The sequence below is a fragment of the Abrus precatorius genome, unplaced genomic scaffold (assembly GCF_003935025.1).
Source record: "Abrus precatorius isolate BTA unplaced genomic scaffold, Abrus_2018 Scaffold3, whole genome shotgun sequence".
Taxonomy (NCBI): domain Eukaryota; kingdom Viridiplantae; phylum Streptophyta; class Magnoliopsida; order Fabales; family Fabaceae; genus Abrus; species Abrus precatorius.
The window spans coordinates 6,392,418-6,414,306 of NW_020874373.1; the positions used below are offsets into that span (position 1 = coordinate 6,392,418).

The 21,889-nt window shown below is 31.2% G+C and overlaps 1 protein-coding gene and 1 non-coding gene across 2 annotated transcripts; both read right to left on the bottom strand.

The window, feature by feature from the left end:
• Positions 1–8,469: 8,469 nt before the first annotated feature.
• On the bottom strand, positions 8,470–8,576 carry LOC113864128. The gene has a single exon (XR_003504733.1). It is a non-coding gene; the product is annotated as a small nucleolar RNA R71 (small nucleolar RNA).
• Positions 8,577–17,814: 9,238 nt separating this feature from the next.
• LOC113863004 (benzyl alcohol O-benzoyltransferase-like) lies at positions 17,815–19,436 on the bottom strand. The gene is made up of 2 exons (XM_027496363.1): positions 18,990–19,436; positions 17,815–18,750 (listed from the first exon to the last, which is right to left on the bottom strand). Exons 1-2 carry the CDS (start codon positions 19,434–19,436, stop codon positions 17,815–17,817), a joined length of 1,383 nt encoding a protein of 460 aa, XP_027352164.1.
• Between the last annotated feature and the right edge of the window lie 2,453 nt (positions 19,437–21,889).

The window sequence follows — 21,889 nt, forward strand, 5'->3', positions numbered from 1 at the left end:
GGCAGTTTTCGCGGGAGGAAAATATTTTGCCAAGAATTTTTCTGCCATAGCCTCCTATGAAGTGATAGACCCTCGTGGGAGAGAATTCAACCATTGTTTTGCTATGCTCCTGAGAGAAAATAGAAATAGCCTCAAGCGGATTGCATCATCAGTAGCTCCATTGATCTTGAAAGTATCACAAATTTCCAGAAAATTTTCAATGTGAGCATTGGGGTCTTCGTCTTGCAACCCATCAAACTGGACAAACTGCTGAACCATCTAAATAACATTGGGTTTTATTTCAAAATTCCTTTGCATATCCGGACGGACAATGCTAGACTCTGTCCCTGTTAATGATGGACCAGCGTAATCGGACATGGTCCTTGGTTGATCTTCGTTGTTTGCCATTCCTTCCATGTGTGTTTGTGCGTTTTCCCTCTATACTAGCAGTCGCCTCTCTTTCCAAATTTTTCGCAAAGTTCTTTCGATCTCTGGGTCAAATTCAAATAGTTCTTCAGACAATGCAGTAGAACGGGTTTTGATCATACACTAGAAAAATCAGCTCCTAAAAAGAATGAAAGCAAAAGAGTTAAGTTAATTCAAGATTAAAGAAATAAATAAAATTAGTAAATACGTAACAAAGGGAATCCTAATTAAACAGTCCCCGGCAACGGCGCCAAAAACTTAGTGTGTAAAAATCTGATCACTGGGCAAGTGTATCCGTTGTCGAAGTAATATTATTAAAATTAAAATTAAAGTAACAAGTGTCGTATCCACAGGGACTGTTATTAAGAAACTTTTTCTTAATTGCGTAATTGTTAATAAATATGAAAAATAAACCTTGTTGATGAAATTGCTAAAAGTAAAAGAATAATAAATTAAAAGGAACAGATATTCTAGTGAAAATAAATTATAGAAAATTATGACTAAAGGTATTCAATGTAAAAAGACAAGTATCTAGACTGTAAATCCCCCTAAGTGTCCAAATAACTGAAATTCTTCTTCAACTACTTAGTTCCAAACCCTTATCGCTGCAGGAAATTTCAAATTAAATTAATACCTTTCTCAAGGATAATGATTCCTAACCCTCAGTTGATTAATCAGAATCTCTTCCTTAATTAATACCCCTAGGTTGCATTAAGTTCATTATGAATTTCATAATTAGGGTTAATCCTAATACAGAAAACTCACGTCTTTCTATCTCTAGAAATACATTCAAGTCTTTTTAATTGAGCAATGTTAATTTCATGCAGGAATTTTACTCAAATTCAAACAAGAAAACAAGATAGAGAAAATTGATACTACTCAATTAAACCCAAGAGAAAAGAACATGAAATAGCATTAGAAGAATTCCAGAAAATTTAGTCAATTAGGATTCATTACGTCTAGATACTCAAAGAAAAATTAGAACCTAAACATCTTCAAATTAAAATTACAAAAGAGATGAAATAAAATGCTTAATCCCATCCTCTTGCTGTCTCTGAGTCTTTCGTCTCCAAAAACTGCCTCCCCAGGTTTGAGTTCAGTTCTCCTTTTATAGGAATTATCCTAGGGTTAATTTTCTCGCAAAAGTTAAATTTCTGACGCGCGTAAAAGTACACGCCCAAGTACACGGCCATGTACTTGGCCATGTACATCTATGTTTTCTAATAGACGCCTTTCAAAGCTTTCCATAAAAGTACACGCTCATGTACACGGCCATGTATCTGGCCATGTACATCTCTGGTTTTGATGATACACTTCAATTGACGCGACCAGTGAGATACATGCTCATATACACAGGCATGTACTTGCTCGTGTATATCTCTGGCTTCATTATATGTTTCAAGTCTCAATATCTTTTAAAGCTTTCACTTCTTGATCCTTTTTCCTGAAATATAAATAAAATGAAATTAATAATAGTAAATTTTATCAATGAATAGCTTAGAACTCTCAATTATCATTCATGAATTACAATGTAGGATCAAGTATAGAAAGCATTTATCACATGTCTTCACATAACAAAAGTAATCGGCCTCCATTGTCAACCAATAATATCCAGCCCTTAGAATATTCTTTGCCATGGCATGTCCATTGGCATGAGTCCCAAATGAATCCTCATGAATCTCTTCCATGATCTTTCGTGCTTCTAAAGCATCCACACATCTAAGCAGAACCATATCATGATTCTTTTTGTATAACACATCTCTATTCAGAAAGACACTCATTGCTAACCTCCTCAATGTCCTTTTGTCATTTTCAGCAGCATTTAATGGGTATTCTTGGTGTTTTAGGAAATTTTTAATGTCATGATACCAAGGTTTACCATCAGATTCTCCTTCAACCATTTGATAATAGGCAGGATGATCAAGCTGTTGCATCTTTATGAACAACATGTCTTCTTTTTGACTCACTACAAACATTGATGATAAAGTGGCTAAAACATCATGACCCATTCATCTTTTGCTGAAGATTCTTTCTCATTAAATAACGTCATTATATTTTCATCAGGAAATTTGTACTGTATTGACTGATAATCATTCATCGGTTGATGAGCTAGAAAATCTACAAGAGCACTGCCTTTGATTGCTTTTTGAGTAACATACATCATATCATATTATGACAATAGGGCCTACTAACGAGCAATCCTTCCAGTAAGGGCTGGTTTCTCAAAAATGTATTTGATTAGGTTCATTGACACCAACCAAGTTGTGTGACTTAACATGTATTGCCTTAACTTGCGAGCTGCCCAAGCCAAGGCACAACAAGTTCGTTCCAACAAAGAGTATTTAGTTTCATAATCAGTGAACTTCTTACTCAAGTAATAAATGGCATGCTCTTTCTGACCCGATTCATCATGTTGACCTAAAACACATCCCATGGATCCTTCTAACACTGTCAAATACATAATGAGTGGCCTCCCTGGCATTGGCGGCACTAGTATCGGAAGATTTTGTAAATACTGCTTTATCTTCTCAAAAGCTTCTTGATAATCCTTATTCCATTCCATTGGCCTATGTAATAACTTAAAAATTAGTTCATAAGTGGCAGTTAGTTGGCATATGAATCGGGCAATATAATTCAATCTCTCCAAAAATCCACGGACCCCTTTTTCAGTGCAAGGCGGTGGCATTTCAATAATTGTTTTTGCCTTATCAGGATCAATCTCTATTCCCCTTTGACTGACTATAAATCCTAATAACTTGCCTGATTTCACCCTAATGGTACATTTGGCAAGGTTTAACCGCAATTTGAATTTTCTCAAGTGCTCAAACAACTTGTGTAAATTTACAATATGGTCTTCTTGAGTCATTGATTTGGCAATCATATCATTCACATAGACTTCAACCTCCTTATGTATCATATCATGAAATAATGTCACTATCGCCGTTTGATATGTTGCCCCAGCATTTTTCAAACCAAAAGGCATGACCTTGTAGCAAAAAGTGCCCTAAGGTGTAATGAATGTGGTCTTCTCCATATCCTCTTCAGCCATTTTGAATTGATTGTAACCCAAGTAACCATTCATGAAAGAGAAGAATGAATGTTGAGCTATATTATCTACTAGCACATCAATGTGAGGCAATGAAAAATCGTCTTTAGGGCTAGCTCTATTTAGATCTCGATAATCAACACACATCCGAATCTTTCCATCTTTCTTAGGAACTGGAACAATGTTGGCCACCCATTGGGGGTATTTGGCAACGACAAGGAAACCTGCATTAAATTGCTTCTTAACCTCCTCCCTAATTTTCAATGACATCTCAGGTCTCATTCTCCTTTATATTTGCTTAACTGGAAAACACTCTGGCTTTAGTGGCAATTTATGCTCGACTATATCAACATCTAGACCTGACATATCTTGATAAGACCATGCAAAGACATCACTATAATCATGCAAGAGTTTACTCAACTTGTTGCGATCTTGTTTTTTCATAAGGGTGCCTATTTTGATTTCTCTCTTATCATCTTCAGTCCCTAAATTAATCGTCTCAGTGGGTTCATCATGAGGTTGGACCTTTTTCACTTGTTGATCAACCAATCTTAGAAATTATGAGGATAAATCACCATCACTATCATCTTTGACAGGTTGATTAATAGGATAATCAAAATTAGTGGATGAGATATTAGCACTGTTACTTTCAGACATGTCACTTTCGAATCTGCATTGTGTGAGAGTTGAGACAAAAAGAAAATAAATGACAAGATTTAAGCAATAAAGAAAGAAGACACAAAAGGTTGTTGAGAATTCAAATTGCATTTCATTTGAAAACATACTTAAAAGGAAACATGTGTCCCAACTTACAAAACAAACTGATCTTTTAAATTACAAAAAAGAAACCATATATCAGTCTTTTCAAAAAGTAATGATATCCTAAAGCTTTGGGACAAAACAATAGGATTAGCTTCAATGATTATTTTGAGTAGGCATTAAAAATCACAGGAAGTTTGATGATCTCCTAATTGCCAACTTCTATGTTCAGTGGACAAATGTGGACTAGGTTAACCTCCTCATCTCCAGGTACATCTTTGTCAATAATAGCCACTAAGTCTTGAAACTCAAATACAGCACTATAGAAGCTTTTTAGAAGATCACAAATGAGGACCCCTTCAGTCTTAGGCTCCCTACCCTCTAACCTAGCTAATCTTCTTTCTTTCTTCTCCTCCATGACTCATCTCTTATCAGCTTTAGTGGGCGCATATCCCAACCCAAATCTATCCTTATTCTTATGGAGCTGTAACCAATTTGCTGCTTTCGTGATGGTTTGTCCTAACACGTATCCATACTGACAACCTCCATCAAGCATGACTTTAGCAGTCATTATGGATGTATTAGACAATTGAGGCTTTACGATTGAGGCTCCCTCTCCAACATAAGTAGCATTTGCAATCTCTAAAGCCTGAAAAGAAGTCTCTAGAGCTTCTTCAGCAGCTTCAATGTAAGGAGTAGACAAAGGCTTACTCACTAACACATCTTCTTCACCAGAGACAATTACCAACTTATTATCAATGATAAACTTCAGTTTCTGATGCAATGTGGATGGTACGACTCCAACAAAATGAATCCAAGGCCTCCCCAAAAGACAGCTATAAGCTGGCGCAATGTCTATTACTTGAAACAAAATTTGAAAAGTGTAAGGACCAATTTGGATTGAGATTTCAATTTCTCCAATGACCTCTCTTCTTGTTCCATCAAAGGCTCTTACTATCATGGTACTAGGTTTCATATGTGACCCATCACAAGGTAATTTTAACAATGGTGCTTTTGGCATCACATTTAGAGAAGACCCATTATCAATAAGCACTCTAGCAATAATGTGATCTTCACATTTCACAGAAATATGCAGTGTTTTATTATGTCTCATTCTTTCAACAGGTACTTTATCATCAGTGAAGGTAAGATAATTGTTTGAAACAATATTACCAACAATGCCTCCAAACTTGTCGGTAGTGATATCATGGTTGACATGAGCCTCATTTAACACCTTCAAAAGAGTCCTCCTATGTGGTTCAGAGTTTAGTAACAGCATCTTCAAACTCACCCACTTTAGTTTTTCCTTTTAAGAATCTCTCTATCTCTTTTGTTTGCTCTTTTCTCAGCTTCTCAGGTGTATAAATACTACCATTACGGGTTATCCCACCAATACCAACAACGTTTGAGATGTTAAGAGTATTAGAATTAACACCTTGTATTTGATTTTCCTTCAAATTATCAACATAAACTCCCGCATCATATTTCCATGGTACTGCTTTGTTGTCCTTGTAAGGAAATGGAGCCAGTACTTGTATAGTGATAAGTCCAGGTCCATTAGTAGTTAGGGTATTTACACATTTAGTGTAATGAATTACCAAAGGTTTTGAAAAGGCTAGTGATTGTTCAACAATAGTCAAAACTTTATTTTTCTCTTTAGGGTGCCCAATTTGGACCAAATGCTTATCCATCAAGGTTTGCAGAATATGCTTGAATTTTTCACAATCTTCAATGGAGTGGTCTTCATTAGGGTGCAAATCACACATATTTTCCTTATGTACAAAATCCTTGATCAAGTTAGCCTTGCATAACTCAACAAAAATAACCTAAAGAGGAGTTGTAATCTCTTCAACTTTTCTCTTCAAAACACTAGCAGACTCTTCCTTGATGGCATTTACCGATGGTCCTCTATGCCTAGGTAGGAGGTTACTCCTAATGTTAGGATTATCCTCCTTGAAGTTCAGCCATTTGGCATTCATCAAGTCTTGCACTTTGAACTTTAGTGCCCTACAATTCTCTGTCGAATGACCAATGCCACCAGCATGATACTCACATTTAGCATTTGGATCATACCCTCTTGGATAGGGCGGTTCTATAGGTTTTATTGGACAGGTTACAACTAATGAACTTTGGAATAGGCGGGATAGTAACTCAGTGTAGAACATGGGGATTTGATCGACTTGAACTTGCTTCCTTTCTTGATTGTTTTAGGGTCTTATTTGGTCGGGATTTGGGTTTTGGTTCCAATGTTGGTGTGGTCTCATGGGTGGTGTTACGAGAAAAGTAGGCAGAGTAGGTTGGTAGAGTCGCGACTGATAAGATTGGAGACTTGGGTTTTGTGAAACGGCAGTGACATATGGGTAAGTGATAAGTCTATAATTAGGCCCTCTTTTACAGCTTATATATTCATATTTGACCTTTATTTTATTTGAGTTTTACACTAATTTATATATTAATTGTGCAGTTTAGTATAAAGAGGCTGCAAGTGAATTTTGGGTGCATTCTAAGCTAAAATTGATGGAAGATTAGAGCTTCGCAGCAGTCAGCACGCCCAAACTCATTCAATAAACATGAAGGTGCTTCGAGCCCATGCACGGTCATGCTTAAGGCCTTGCACGATCGTGCTCATCTGTGGGAAGCTCAATTAATTAGAGTTTTTAAGGTTTTCAAACCCTATTAAAGGAAAGACCGGAGGCTCCATAGAAGGACCATTTTTTGACACATTGTTTTACACCTTGGCTTTTGTTCTTTGATCTCATTTCTCTTGTACAGGATCCTTGGCACATGTTTGGCGAGACTTGGAGCTTCGAGCGATCGTACTTGAAGACCGGGAGCTCATCACACTCTAGTTTTGCTATTTCTTTTCTTTATGACTTTGTTTATGATTATTTTAGTTCTTTTCTTTAGCATGAGTAACTAAGCTCATAGCTAGGGCTATGCGAACTATTGTTCATGAATTTATGATATTTTGATGTTTGAATCTAAATTTGATTTTCATTTCGTGATTAGATTTTATCTTATTGCGCTTCTTTCTTAATCCTAATTAAGTATATCATCAGGCGACCGTACCTCAGTTAATTAATAGATCTATAGGGTAAAACGAGACAAAAGATTAGGTGGACCAAATCAATCTTTCTCTTCTAATTATTATTAAATTAACAAGTTCGTAGGCTCCTTAAGCTTTCTTAAATTAATGTCTTGTATGACTATTGAGGATGTTAATTTAGAGAAAAGAATATTAATATTGCATGACCATTGGAGTATTAATAGTATTCGTATGAATGATTGGTAATCACAAGGAAATCGAATTTAGAGTTAAATAGAAAAATAACATAAAGGATTGAATGAGAACACTCATACGCTCTAGGTTCCTCTCCGATAAGTTTAACCAAGACGTGTTTTGTGTTTCTTGCTCTTCGTTTTATAATTGACTTTATAAATTCTTGTTTTAATTAATTTCATATCTTTGAAGCTTAAACAATTGAATTAGAAAATTCTTAGTAATTAAAAAATAATCCTTGTGGGACGATATTTCAGAAACTTAATTTAAGAACTCTTTATTATTTCTCGACGGGTACACTTATTCTCCGAATAAGTTTTTGGCGCCGTTGCCGGGGATTGCTTTTTCAAGATTAAGAAAATCTTAAATTTAATTGATTTGAGCAATTTGTGTTTTATTTTATTTTAATTTTTTTTTGTTTATTGTTTAATTTTTCTTTTATATTTTATAATTTTTGTTTTTATTTTTTTTTATTTTTTTATTTCACAATTTCTTTTAATGTATGCTCACTCGTTCTAAGTACTTTATAGCTTGTTTATTTTAACCGGAGATTGAAAAAATAGTTCATAGACAAAGAAAAGAAGTGAGAGAGCAAAGAATGGCAGCAAGAAGGAGATCAATTCAAGATTACATGACATCCACTGCTAGAGGCACTCCTAGAAGCATTGCAACACCTAATGTGTAGGCCAACAATTTTGAATTGAAACCAGCACTCATAATTATGGTCTAAAACTCGATACAATTTGGAGGCATGCCTAACGAAGACCCCAATCTTTATCTGACAAAGTTCCTTAGATTGACGGATACCCTCAAGTACAATGGAGTCTCCAACTATGCTATTCAACTTCGCCTTTTTCCCTTCTCAGTATCTGAAAAGGTGAATGCATGGTTTTTCTCACTCCCAGCCAACTCCATCAGAACTTGGGAGGATTTCACTCAACAATTCTTGGGAAAGTAATTTCCCTCATCAAGGTCCTCTAAGCTTATGACAGAGATATGTTACTTCCAACAATATGAAGCAGAATCCTTATTCGAAGCATGAGAGCGATTTGAAGAGCTTTTGAGGAGATGTCCTCATCATGATTTTTTGATGTGAAGACAGGTACAAATTTTTTACAGTGGCCTATCAATCACTACCATGGCTACAATTGATGCAACAGTAGAAGGGTCCTTCATAAGAAAAGATCCAGATGATGCATACAAACTAATAGATGAGATGACATCTTCTAGCTTTAAGTGGCACACCGCTGACTCTTACGATATCAAGAGGAAAGAGATCGCTCCGGTCTACCATGCAGAAAGTAGCAGTCCACTAATGAACCAAATGGCAGCCCTTACAAAGCAACTATAATCTTTAATGAAAGCTCAAGACATTGACATATGGGTAAGACATTTGAGGGGCAGGAAATCTAGGTTGGAACTGAAAAGGTGCAAGGTTAGGTCTGATGAAAGGAACTTCTTTTGGGTGAAAAGTTATAGCATTAGTCTCTCCCTCCTTCTTTCTTCCTGGAATATTTGTAAATTTCTTCAAATTGGATGGTCCGACAGAATTCTGGAATATCTTACCACTCCTTATTCCTTCTTCTACTTTTTCTTCAATAATTACCGTATCAGAGAAATTTGGCGAAACACTTCCAATCGTCCTATCATAGAAAGGTGATTGGAGAGTATCGATAAACATCGCTACCATTTTCTTTTCAGATAAAGGGGGTTCCACTTAGGCTGCGACTTCTCGCCATCTTTGGGCATATTATTTAAAAGTCTAATCCTTCTTTTTTTAACATATTTTGCAATTGTAACTTATCAGGAGCCATATCGATATTGTACTAGTATTGTTTTAGGAAAGCATTAGCTAAGTCTTTCCACTTGCGAATATGAGTACGCTCAATATGCATATACCAACTCAATGCTCTCCCAATCTGACTGTCTTGGAAAAAGTGAATTAACAGCTTGTCAATATGGGCATGTGATGCCATCTTCCTACAATACATAATCAGGTGACTCTTTGGGCATGTTGTTCCTTTGTACTTATCAAAATCAGACACTTTGAATTTTAGAGGAACTATCCATCTAGGACCAAGCAAAGATCCACAACTTCCCCAATGCCATAGCTGCTCCCCTCAATAGCTCTCAATCTTTCTTCCAATATTTGTAATTTTTCTCTCGATTGGAAGTGCTTCTCTGAGTAATCGGGTTGCGGTTCTTCTAAGGTCTTATGGGAATGGAATGATGATATGGCTGGGTTTCCACCAAGGCTAGGATTAGTGATTTGTGGTTGGTGGTGAATCGGTTGGTTTGGGATAGGTATAGTATGGGGTATATGAGCTTCTTAGGGATGGACTTTTTGAGGTTAAGCATACGACGGGATGGATGTTTGGGTTGGTTGGATTTGTAGACCTGAAGATTGTGCATGATTTGGTTGATTTGATGGTTGGCCAATGTTTGGTGGGTTCTTAGCTATCAGTGGTGTATAACCATGTGGAAGGCTATAAGGGAGAAATTGGACATCTTGTTGATTGAAAGTTTGTTGTGGAGGCCTTTCTACATGCAAGGTCAAAGGCACCATTGTTTCATGAGGAGGAAAACTTTGAGACGGTCCTTGTGTAAGGGTAAAACCTGGCAGATAGGTAGGAGTGAGTTGTGCTAGAGGTGCTTGAGTAGGGGTCCCCTCTATGACTCTTCTCTCTAAGGACTTTAGTGCCTCTAAAATTTGTGTCATTTGTTCTTTCAACTGGTTAACATCATTCTCAATTCTTCATTGTGCTCCTCTAACTCATCCATGATCCTTGCTTGAACACGAGTTCTATAAGGATGCTTTAGAAAACGTTTCTCCGTTATATTTGTTTAATTTTTCTCTGAGTGATGCAGTAAAAAGAAGTTAACATAATGAAGAATATATTAAAAAAAATTGAAAACTTAAAGAATTATCCAGTTGTTGAGCATCTTCTAATCTTTATTTAAAATGAAAATTAATGTGAGATCATCATCAAATAAAACACATCAAAATATAACAAACTTTTCTCAATTCAACTGATATCACCTCATTGCTACTTGATCCCACATTAATTTCTATTTTTGTTAGATATTTAAACAACTTTGTGATCTTGAACATATGAATAAAGAAAATAGATGATAAATCTTGTATTTATTTCATTGACACAAGGTCCTGGTGGTAATAAGGATTAATGTTGATTCTAAACGAATTAATAACTCACAAGGCACTTATATCAATGAAACAAATATATGATGATGTATGTAAGAACAATATGAATCATTACCTTTTTAAGATCTTTTTGAAAATGATTTCTTTATTTTTCATAAATATGAATTGATACTTAGAAGGATAATGGTTCATATGACAATGTAATGATGCAAGAAATATGCAAATTGTCATCCTTGATCTTATTTCAAAACCAATTTTAAATTTATTACAAATGTCACAAGGATGGAAATAAGCATGATACTTAAATAAATGATATGCAATGATATATGAAATGATGATGATGTAAGGAAAATTAACTTAGAAAATCATATGAATCACTAGCCTTTAATATTGTTCCAAAATGTAGTAAAATCTTTTTTTTTTTATTTAACAAATTTAAGGTTCTAATAATTCACATGACTTCTAAAAGAGTTGATAAGGAAAAAATACTCCCTTTGTGTCTTATTTCGGGTCATCTAAAGGGTCTAACTTAAAGATCTACAATTTTTTATTTTTATTTTTTACGTGTAAAGACTTATCAAAGGTGGCTTATAATCCTAAAAGGTCACTAAAGTTAAGATCTAATCCCTAATGTTGGCCACAACAGTAAGGAGTCTACTAGATGTGAGACATAAAAAAAGGTCAAACTCTAGCTAAGGTTTTCATGATAGCCAAATAGGATGTGCATTCAAAAATGACACTGCTACATAATCCTTCTAATCCTAAGTATACTTAGACCCGGGTATAGGGGCCTGCTCAAAGTGTGTGATGAATGTGTAAGTGGTAGTGTGTGAGGGAGCATACAAACATTATAAACTCAACAAAAATAAAAGTTGCAAAATTAAACAATACGAGAATACCACAAAAGTTATCAATAGTCATTTATCCTAGTGTTAACAACAATATCAAGAAAAGTACATACAACAATGTTACAAAATACATGAACGAAATAAATATACGAATAAAAGAAACATAATACAATTAATTCAAATGAATAAGAAAAGAGAAAGGGATTAAACAAATAGAAACAAAATAATCACAAATTTGCATAATTAATTATCAAAGGCTTGACTCTCTAAAATAATTCCCCAGTGGAGTCACCATTTGTCACAACTGGGCGGTCGCAACAGTACGGCGAGAAAAATGAAGTTTAAGAAAAAAGTCTTTTAAGAATAGAAATATTTTTCTAAAAAAAAATCAAAGAAGTCATTACCCAAGATTATTTTAAGAAAACATTGGAAAAACTTTTAAAATAATATGATCTTTGAAACCAAAAATAAGTTCGGAAGTCATTTACATGTAGGGAAGGTATTAGCACCCTACAACGTCCGTTTAAAACGGTTACCTTAAATTAATTGTACAAATTCATTCTAATTTTAAAAAATATTTATTTAACCCATAAACATTAATTATTTACATTTTTATCTTAAAAGAAGACAAATTGTTTATTAAAATGTTAATGGATATCTTAAAAAAATTATTTTAAAAATTATTTTAACTTGACGGGTCTGGTTCCCACTCCTACGTATCCTCGGGTGCAATAGAGAACTCAAAGCCACGTAGTTTTGTCAAAAAATTACGAAGTTGATTAATAAAAAAAGAGTTTAGTAAAAAAAAATTTAATTTGAAATTAAAATTATTTTCATAAAATTATAATGTTTAGTATACAAGATAACACGGTTATACATGTACCCTACGAGAAACAATATAGAAGGTAAAAGAAGATCACACAACTATATTGCAAGTCGTTAAAAATGTATTTTTCTTCGTAGATGAAATATTTGAATAATTATTTAAATTATAATTAAGGTTGAAAGAGAATTTAAGACAACGTAAGTTATATATAAATCTCTTATAATAGTTGGACAAAGGCAATGTAAATTACACATCGATGTTGTAAAAATTTATATAATAAAATGAAGAAATGATAGTCATTTAATTTATCAAAATTTGAAATATGACTTAAGAAAAATTATAATATGAAATTAATTCTATTTAATGAAAAAATAAATATATTCAGATTAATTAAAGAAAATAGTTATTTAATAAAAGATTATAATTCTATTTGATAAATTTATAATGCGTATGACCTAAGGTAATGTTGGTACACACAAGTCTTAACAATTTAAAGTGTATAAAGGTAGAGACGCTACATAATAATACTATAAATCACCGCATTAATTGGATGAAAATATTATAGATGATGTATATATTTTAACTAAATAAAATAGATGAATTGTTATTTTTTATAATAAAAGAAATATTTTTAATTAGGTAATATATTTAATTAAATAAAAATAATCATAAAATTAAATAATTTAATAAGTTGGATTTGATTTTTATATAAATTAATAATGTATAAAACTCAAGGTAACATTAGTAGACATAACTCTTAATAATTCACAATATGTAATGGTAGAGATAATACACATTAATATTGTAGATCATTATAATATTATAAAATAAAATTAAGACCCTAATATCCAAATGAAAAATAGTATGATAAAAATAATAATAAATTGACTTATTTCTTTATTTTTTATATATATAAAATATTAAATCAAATAATTAAATAAAGTATATACAATTAACAAATGAAAGCATAAAAATAACAACAGTAAAAATAGAAATAAATGTTTTATTATTACTTATTTTTCTTATAAATAGGATTTTTATTTTAAAAAAATTAATTTAACAAAACAGAATAATAAGATATATCAACATATAAATAATATTCTACTTGTTTATGAAAAAAAAACTCCTTCTCAAATCCCTTACTTGTCTATTTATATAGGTTCAGTTCTTCTCATTTTAGGGTTTCATATAAAGACAAGCTTCTAAACCTTTCTTTTTCATTATGTATAGAGTTTACTCTGGGAGCTGAGTGTAAGCTTGCCTGATCTAAGATTTCTGTTTTTAGGGGTCAAATTTCTTTTTTCAAAATTTTCTATTTTTTATGTAAAACAATTTTATTTTATATATTTTTTAAAAAGAATTTGGAGGCAATCTCCATGAGGCAAAAAAAACAAAAATTAGTATTCATAGTACTCATTTTTATTTGAACAATGTGTGAAGTGTCAATAATCTTTAAAAGTTGTGGAGACAACTTTAACACTTCATCATTACCTTTAAAAAAATTATCACATAAAAATAGTTATATGTTTTAATATATTTTATTTATATAATCAATTATTTGATAGATTTTTTAGAAAGTTAGAAATTAACACATTTGCTTACAATTTCAGATGTTGCAATAAGATTTGTTAACTTTATTTGTGATAATTGTTCAACAACTTCATCAAATAAGACAAATATAGTTGAATCTGTGAAATTTTTAACATCAAGCTCAAGATGAAACTTGTAATATATATAAATTAAGGTAATAATATATAATTTAATTTATTTTAATATGAAAATTTAAAAATTAGAATACATAGTGAAAAATTAATTACCTTGTCATTAGATACTCTACATCTTTATAACATGATTCACATTTAAAATTTATAGTTATGAAAGAAACTTTCTTTTTGCAATAGGAGCAAGAAATATAATACTAACATTTTTTAAGCATTACATTATTCACAGTTATAATACAACGAATTACGACATTATAAAAATTAATTAAAAATTAGTTTAAAAATTAAATAAGAAGAACAAAGTATAAGAGAGATTAAATTTACCATATCACTCTTTAATTTTGTCATTGCCAACATTTCAAATATGTTTTTGGAACTTTCTAACTTAGGAAAAATAGTAGATCTTGTATTATCAATATTGTGAGCAATATGCATATCATTAAAATCCCTTCAACAAAGTGATAATGAATAATTGAAAATGTGGTAAAAATAAAAATAAAGAATTAGCAATAATTAACGTAACAAAGAGATTTTAAATAATTTCAATACATGAATGAATCTATAAAATAAATAACTTTTGGTATGTCAATATTAACATAATTATTTGTTGTTCTTGATGTGAAACTATAAATATTACCTATAATACATACATTGATATTTTTTATAATTAAATATCACAGTCGTAATATTCGTACTTTTATGTTCTATTTATCTGTTGTTGAATTCAGATCGTTAAGATAAAATTCATTTATCTTCTTTGAAACTTGTTGTTCTCCGACAACATCATAAAAAATATAAAAGTAAATAATTAATTGTGATGAATATAAAAAAATAATAAGAGATTTGATACAAATTAATCAATTACAAATAAGATTCAATATATTATATTATTTAAAAATAATACTTTATGCTTATTCAAAAAAATAAATTAAAATATATAACACAATTTAGTGAAACAAAATAAAAAATATCAAACTAGAAAACACATGTACTTACATGGATAAGTAATTCTTAAATGCTGACATCGTTGCAAAATACAAAGAAAAAATATAACAATAAAAAGAACGGTGAGCAAGATTTTTTCAAAAGTTGTGTAAATATGACTTATATAAGTAGAGAAGTCCTTCCTTAAGATATATGAAAAGTCAAAAATAAAAAATTAATATAATAAAAATTATGTTTTTATTTACAATTTACTTTCATCATAAAATATATAATATAAAACAATAATTCACATTCAACGTATATTTTAATTTTTAAAATATATATAGAACCATATATTATATTAAACTAATTAATAAAATTATTTAAATATGTAACTTACCTTTTCATTATATATGTAATTTAACAATATATAGTATAAACTAATAATTTTATAAATATTTTAATTTTTAAAATATATATTGAACTATATATTATATTAAACTAATTACTAAAATAATTTAAATATGTAAACTTGCCTTTTTGTTAGAAATTTAACTTAATAATATATAATATAAAGTAATAATTTTATAATATATTTTTTTATTTAAATTATATTTTAGTATTTGAAGTAAATATTGAAATATAAATTAAATTAAACTAATTAATAAATTGATTTAAATATGTAAAAAACTTATGAAAAAATTAATTTAATAATATATAATATAAAGTAATGATATTATAAGTATAATTTTTTAATTTAACGTATATAATATAACCATAAATTTTAATAATTTTTTTTAAATGTATTTCATAATAAATATGAATCAGATATAATTTTAATTTATAAATTTTGAAAAATATTGTAGTTAATTTTAATAAATGATAATTTAAGACAATTTATAATATAAATATTTATGTTGTCATTTGTAACATAATAAAACTATCAATTCTAATAAAAAAATTTAAATACAATTCATTAAATTTAATAAAGATTCTTTAAATACAATTTAATGATAAAAGTATAAATAAAATATAATTTCAATTGATAAGTTTTACTTTTCGAATACAATTCATCAAATATAATAAAGATTCTTTAAATTCAATTTAAAGAGAATAAATATGAATAAAATGTATTTTCAATTGGTAAGTTTTACGTTTTGAATTTTAATGTAGAGAGTAATAATTATATGCAGTTAATATGAGTGACTTTATAGGTTATGAATTAATTCTTTAAATACAATTCATCAATTCTAATAAAAATTCTTTAAATACAATTTAAAGATAAATAAGTATGAATAAAATATAATTTCAATTCATAAATTATACGTTTCAAATTTTAATGCATAGAGTAATAAGTAAGTGCACATAAGAGTGACTTTATAAGTTTTGAATTTTAATGCATTGAGTAATAAGTAAATGGAATCACATATATAAAGATGACTTTACACATTTCAAAATTTAATGCATAGAGTAATAAATAAGTGTAGTCAATTTTACATATTTCAAAGATAAATAAGTATGAATAAAATATAATTTCAATTCATAAATTATACGTTTTGAAATTTAATGCATAGAGTAATAAATAAGTGCACATAAGAGTGACTTTATAAATTCTGAATTTTAGTGCATAGAATAATAAATAAATAGAGTCACATATATAAAGATGACTTTATACGTTTCAAAATTTAATGCATAGAGTAATAAATAGGTGTAATCAATTTTACATATATACACAAATAGATAAATATAAATATAGATGCTATCTAATAACATTAAATGTTGACAGATGGGTGTCAAACCAAACCTTACGTCTAGGATTATTTTTAAATTTTAACAAATAATAACTTAAATATTATTAGCAATTGTAATAAAATTTATAAACAAAAATAATAAATATTATTGTTTATAATCAATATAATTTACATTTATTTTTAAATATGATGTTAATAATTTTAATTAATAAATTATACATTTTAAATTTTAATGTACAGAGTAATAAGTAAGTGGAGTCAATGCGAACAACTTTATACATTCTGAATTTTAATGTATAAAGTAATAAGTAGATGAAGTTACTTTTCAAAATTTAATAACTCAATAATAAAGTAGGTGTAGTCAATTTTACACACACACACACACACATATATATATATATATATATATATATAATATAATATAATTAGATGTAGTTAATATAAGTATCTTTATAGATTTTGAATTAATTCTTTAAATACAATTTATCAATTCTAACAAAAAAATTAAATACAATTCAAAGATAAATAAATATGAATAAAATATAATTTTAATTTATAAGTTATACGTTTCAAATTTTAATACATAGATTAATAAGTAAGTGCACATAAGAGTAACTTTATAAGTTTGTATTTTAATGCATAGAGTAATAAGTAAACAAAGTGACATATATAAAAATGACTTTATACGTTTCAAAATTTAATGCATAGGTTAATAAGTAGGTATAATCAATTTTACATATAAATATAATAATATAATTTTACATATAAATATAGATATAGATGCTATCAAATAAGATTAAATGCTGTCAGATAAGTGTCAAATCAAACCTTACGTCTACTATTATTTTTAAATTTTAATAAATAATAAATTAAATATTATTAACAATTGTAATAAAATTTATAAACAAAAATAATAAATATTATTGTTTATAATCAATATAATTTACATTTATTTTTAAATATGATGTTAATAAAATTTTCAAAGTAAAACGTTCAGAACTAAAAGTTTCTTTTATTTTTTATTTAATAAATAATTATATAAACCCTTAAGTTTCACGGACGCTACATTTATCATTGAGAGAGCTTGCAAACTACAAGCTTGACATGATGGAACGAGGACCACTCTTTTTAAGTTGGTTTTGGTTCCCAAGCATCTCACCTAACTCTATCACAAACCTTTCCATAGCTTTGGTGGGCAACCAAATCGGTAATATTATACCTTCTTCTCCGTTTGCATTTTTATATGGCACTTGGAAAGTTACTGCCGGAAAAGACCCAGCTCCACCTTTGGCCACTCCACCATAGACTGCATTACCCCACCCAAAATTAATTTCTCTAAACCTGCTACGTGTCAAATCTGATATAATACAAGACCTAACAGTTGTAAACAAGCATCGTCCTTTTATAACCATTAAATCTGTCACTGAACGCACATATTCCTCATTGACCTCACTTTTCACTTTGTTCATTAATTCCACAGCATACCCAAATGAATTTTCACAAAGCTTCCTTGCAGTGGTGATTGCTGCCGGATACACAAAAGCATTGCCATAATAGCCAACAGGTAAAGGAGGATTGAACCTCGCACGTGCGTTGACAATGCACATCATGCGAACATCCTCATCTAGGTCTATTTGCAATGCTTTTGTGCGACAAAGCCAGAAGCATGCTGTAATGACATCAAATGTGGAGCATGCGCGAAGGTGATGTGGAATCAAGCGACGAAGGGCTGCCATCTCGGCGGGTCCAAAGAAGAAAGATCGAAGAACCATGTTGTTCTCGTATGAAGTAACGGTTCCTTCATTGGTGTTTGGAAATTGCTCGTATTCGCGGTGGTTGCATGTAATGCGAGGTGGATCTCTTGCTAATAGAAGCTCCCTTTGCCACACAGGTGGAATGGAAGGTTGGCGAGCACCACGAGCAATTTCAGCCCAAGCATTCATGAATTGTGACAAACCAGCTCCGTCACACATGGTGTGATTTAAGCGGACGATCAAGATGAAACCACCACACTTGAGCCGTGTGACCTGTCATTAGATATTCAACATTGAAAATTTAGTTATTACGGTTTAATATATGAGATGAACTTTCCCACAATTATTTTTCACTCAAAAATTTTTCTATTTAAATCTTCTTTTGATCTTTTGTAATGCAATTTGCATTTTACGTTTTCAAAAGTTTATGTGGTTTTTTGCATGGATTTGTTTTCTAAAGCTAAGAAGTGGATAACAAGTGAATCGTCAACTATATGTATATATAATTGGACCTGTATGAGTAGAATGGGGCAGTCAGTAATCTCCTGTGAACCTGGAACATCATATAGGAGTTCTTCGAAGCATGGGAATGGAGGTACAAGAGAGTCACCAAATTGATCAAGTGTTACCTCTGCATCAGCCTCAATGAACATAACACCTTCCCCAGTACAATCCACCATCAACTTCCGATCATGCCCTTCCCTAATCCTACCCGCAAATGGGTAGTAGAACACAAGTGTTTCAGCGAGTCCTTCTCGAATCACTTCAACCGGGTCTTTCCCTGCCATTGATGGTTCGTTACGATAAATCATTATGATTGGAATCTGAAAACGCAAGCCATCTTGGTCATCTATGTCGGAGAGTAGTTTGAGTTCATGAGGAGTAGGTTTAGCAGGAGCTACCAACTCAGGTTTGCACCTTCTCGCTGTAAATTTCAGAGAGGAAGATAATGAAGCCATGTGTTAGTTATCTGAAACTGAGTGAAGAAAGAACAACGGTATTATCAAATGATTTTTTTTATGAAATCGGGTAATATGTTTTTTGTTTGAGTCGTTGGAGCAACGGGTGCTAGTCTTTATATAGACTGAGTATATTGCCAGAAGATAAGGTTGTAATTTAACACAATTTCATTATCATATGACCCATGAAAGCTACACCTTATCAGTTTGCATTATGTTCCACGTTTTTCTCTTTTTCGGGCAAACTTTCACCAGAAAATATTAGGGAAACGTGTCGTGTCGTGTCGTGTTCCAATAAAATTCCATTGAATTATATGCACGTTTTAATGATACGGGTGCCACTACTAGAAAAGCGCTTATTACAGACGGATATTACAGACGGATTTTTATCTGTTTGTATTACAGACGGATTTGCATTTTTTTTTTTTTAATTTTCTGGCAAATCCGTCTATAAATTCGTCTGTAATACAGACAGATAAAAATTCGTCTGTAATATCCGTCTGTAGTTTACCCGCCATTTGGCGCGAAACAGTATAGACAGGAATTACAGACGAATTTTTCCGTCTGTAATTTGAAAAAGGGAGGAAAATTTGGAGCGGGAGTTATAGACGGAAAAATCCGTCTGTAAATATTATCCTTTTTAACCGCCTTTTCATGTGGCAATTTACAGACAGATTTTTTCGTCTGTAAATCGACTTGACGGATTTACAGACGGAAATATCCATATGTAACGGGATCTTTAAAACGCACCGTTCCATTAAACTATTTACAGACGGATTTTTTCGTCTATAATATCTGAAACCTATAAATTCGCGCCACCCCCTTTCCATTCCTCATTTTTCATAAATCTCTCTCTCGCCTCTCTCTGTCTCTCTCTCAAAGAGCTTCAGTTTTTTTGCCTTTGCGAGTGATTGGAGCATCCATTTGAAAGATAATTTGCATCATTGTGTTCCTGGTACGATACTCTAACTTTTAATCGGTTTAGTTTTTTTATTTTTGATGTATTTTAGAGACTTAAAATTTCTAAGATAGAGTTGTAGGATTGGAGATTGTATGACTGGCATGGGGAAGGGTGTAGAGGTCCTTCTCTGAACCTGATTATTGTGTGCTGTTGGATTGTTTGTATTTACGGAGTTTGTGGAATATACATGTTGTGGAGTTATAAGGGGATGTGCTCTAGAACGGTTTAGGATTGTAATGTGTATGTTTTTGATGCATTGATTAATAGATTATTATATAATATATAGATTATGTGTAAAGAAAATTTAGATTTTTGTATTAAGTACGTGTAAACAAATATAGGAAAATATTCATATATTAGGGGAGATTATGTCAAAATTTACATTAGAAATTTATTTTATTAAGTGTAAACAAATATAAGAAAATATTCATATATTAGGGGAGATTTTGCCAAAATTTACATTAGATACATGTTTTATTAAGTGCATGGAAGAAGAAAGGGGCGAAGATGGGGAGTCGCTTTGCAGACTCTATGTCTCCTGCATCTGTCACCAGAGATGCCTCTTCTCTTGTACCTGAAGAAGTGGAGGAGATGGTCCTCAGGTCCATGCCCTCAATGAAGAACTGCAGAAGCAAAATGAAGAGATGTGGAAGACCAAGAAAAGTGCATGGAAGAAGAAGTGGGCGAAGAAAATGGAGAAGAAGGTGGCATCAAGGATGCAGAGAGAGGTGTAGCAACAGCATATGCAGATGCAGCAGATGCATACATACTTTGAGCTCATGAGAGCAAGCACCTCTACATCTCTTCCTCCTCCTCCACCAGATCCAACACCACCAATCTTCAGCTCCATGCGTCATTCCTCCTCTGACTCCTCCTCAACTGATGATGATACTTTTTCAGAAGATGATCACGCCGATTATTAGTTATCTACAACGTTATTTTATTTTTCATATTATTTTTCTAGATGTTTACTTCTTTCTTTGTAATGAAATTTTAATTTTATATTTTATAAATAACTTTTAATTTTAAATATATAGTTTTGTAGTTTTTATTATATTTATAAATTGTGATAATTAGGAACAGCGAGAAATAATTATGTTTTTAAAAAAAATGAAACAATTTTTTTGAAATTTCATAAATAAATGTAATACAGACGGATTTTTCCGTCTGTAATACAGATAGATTTTTCTGTCTGTAATTATTTACCGACGCGCATATTATAGACGGACTGTAGCCGTCAATAAATCCGTCTGTAATGCTAAAATCCGTCTATAAGAGTGAAAAAATCTGTCTGTAAATCCGTCTATATTTTTGAGTTTTCTAGTAGTGTGCGTGGCGTTCAATACTATATATAGCAGGGTCCAATAAAAGCCTCATACGAGACAGTTGGACGATAATTAGACCCCTCTTGATGGATTTTGTCAGAGCGCGCTGAGATCATGATCCTCGTCCATAAGAAGAAACCGAGCATGATGTTTAAACTTATTTATGT

Bases quoted from the DNA above. Each gene is read 5' to 3' on its own strand.
- LOC113863004 (XM_027496363.1), bottom strand. From the start codon at position 19,436: ATGGCTTCATTATCTTCCTCTCTGAAATTTACAGCGAGAAGGTGCAAA. The intron at 18,751-18,989 runs GTCCAATTATAT...ATCTAATGACAG, and splicing joins GCCCCATTCTACTCATACAG to GTCACACGGCTCAAGTGTGG.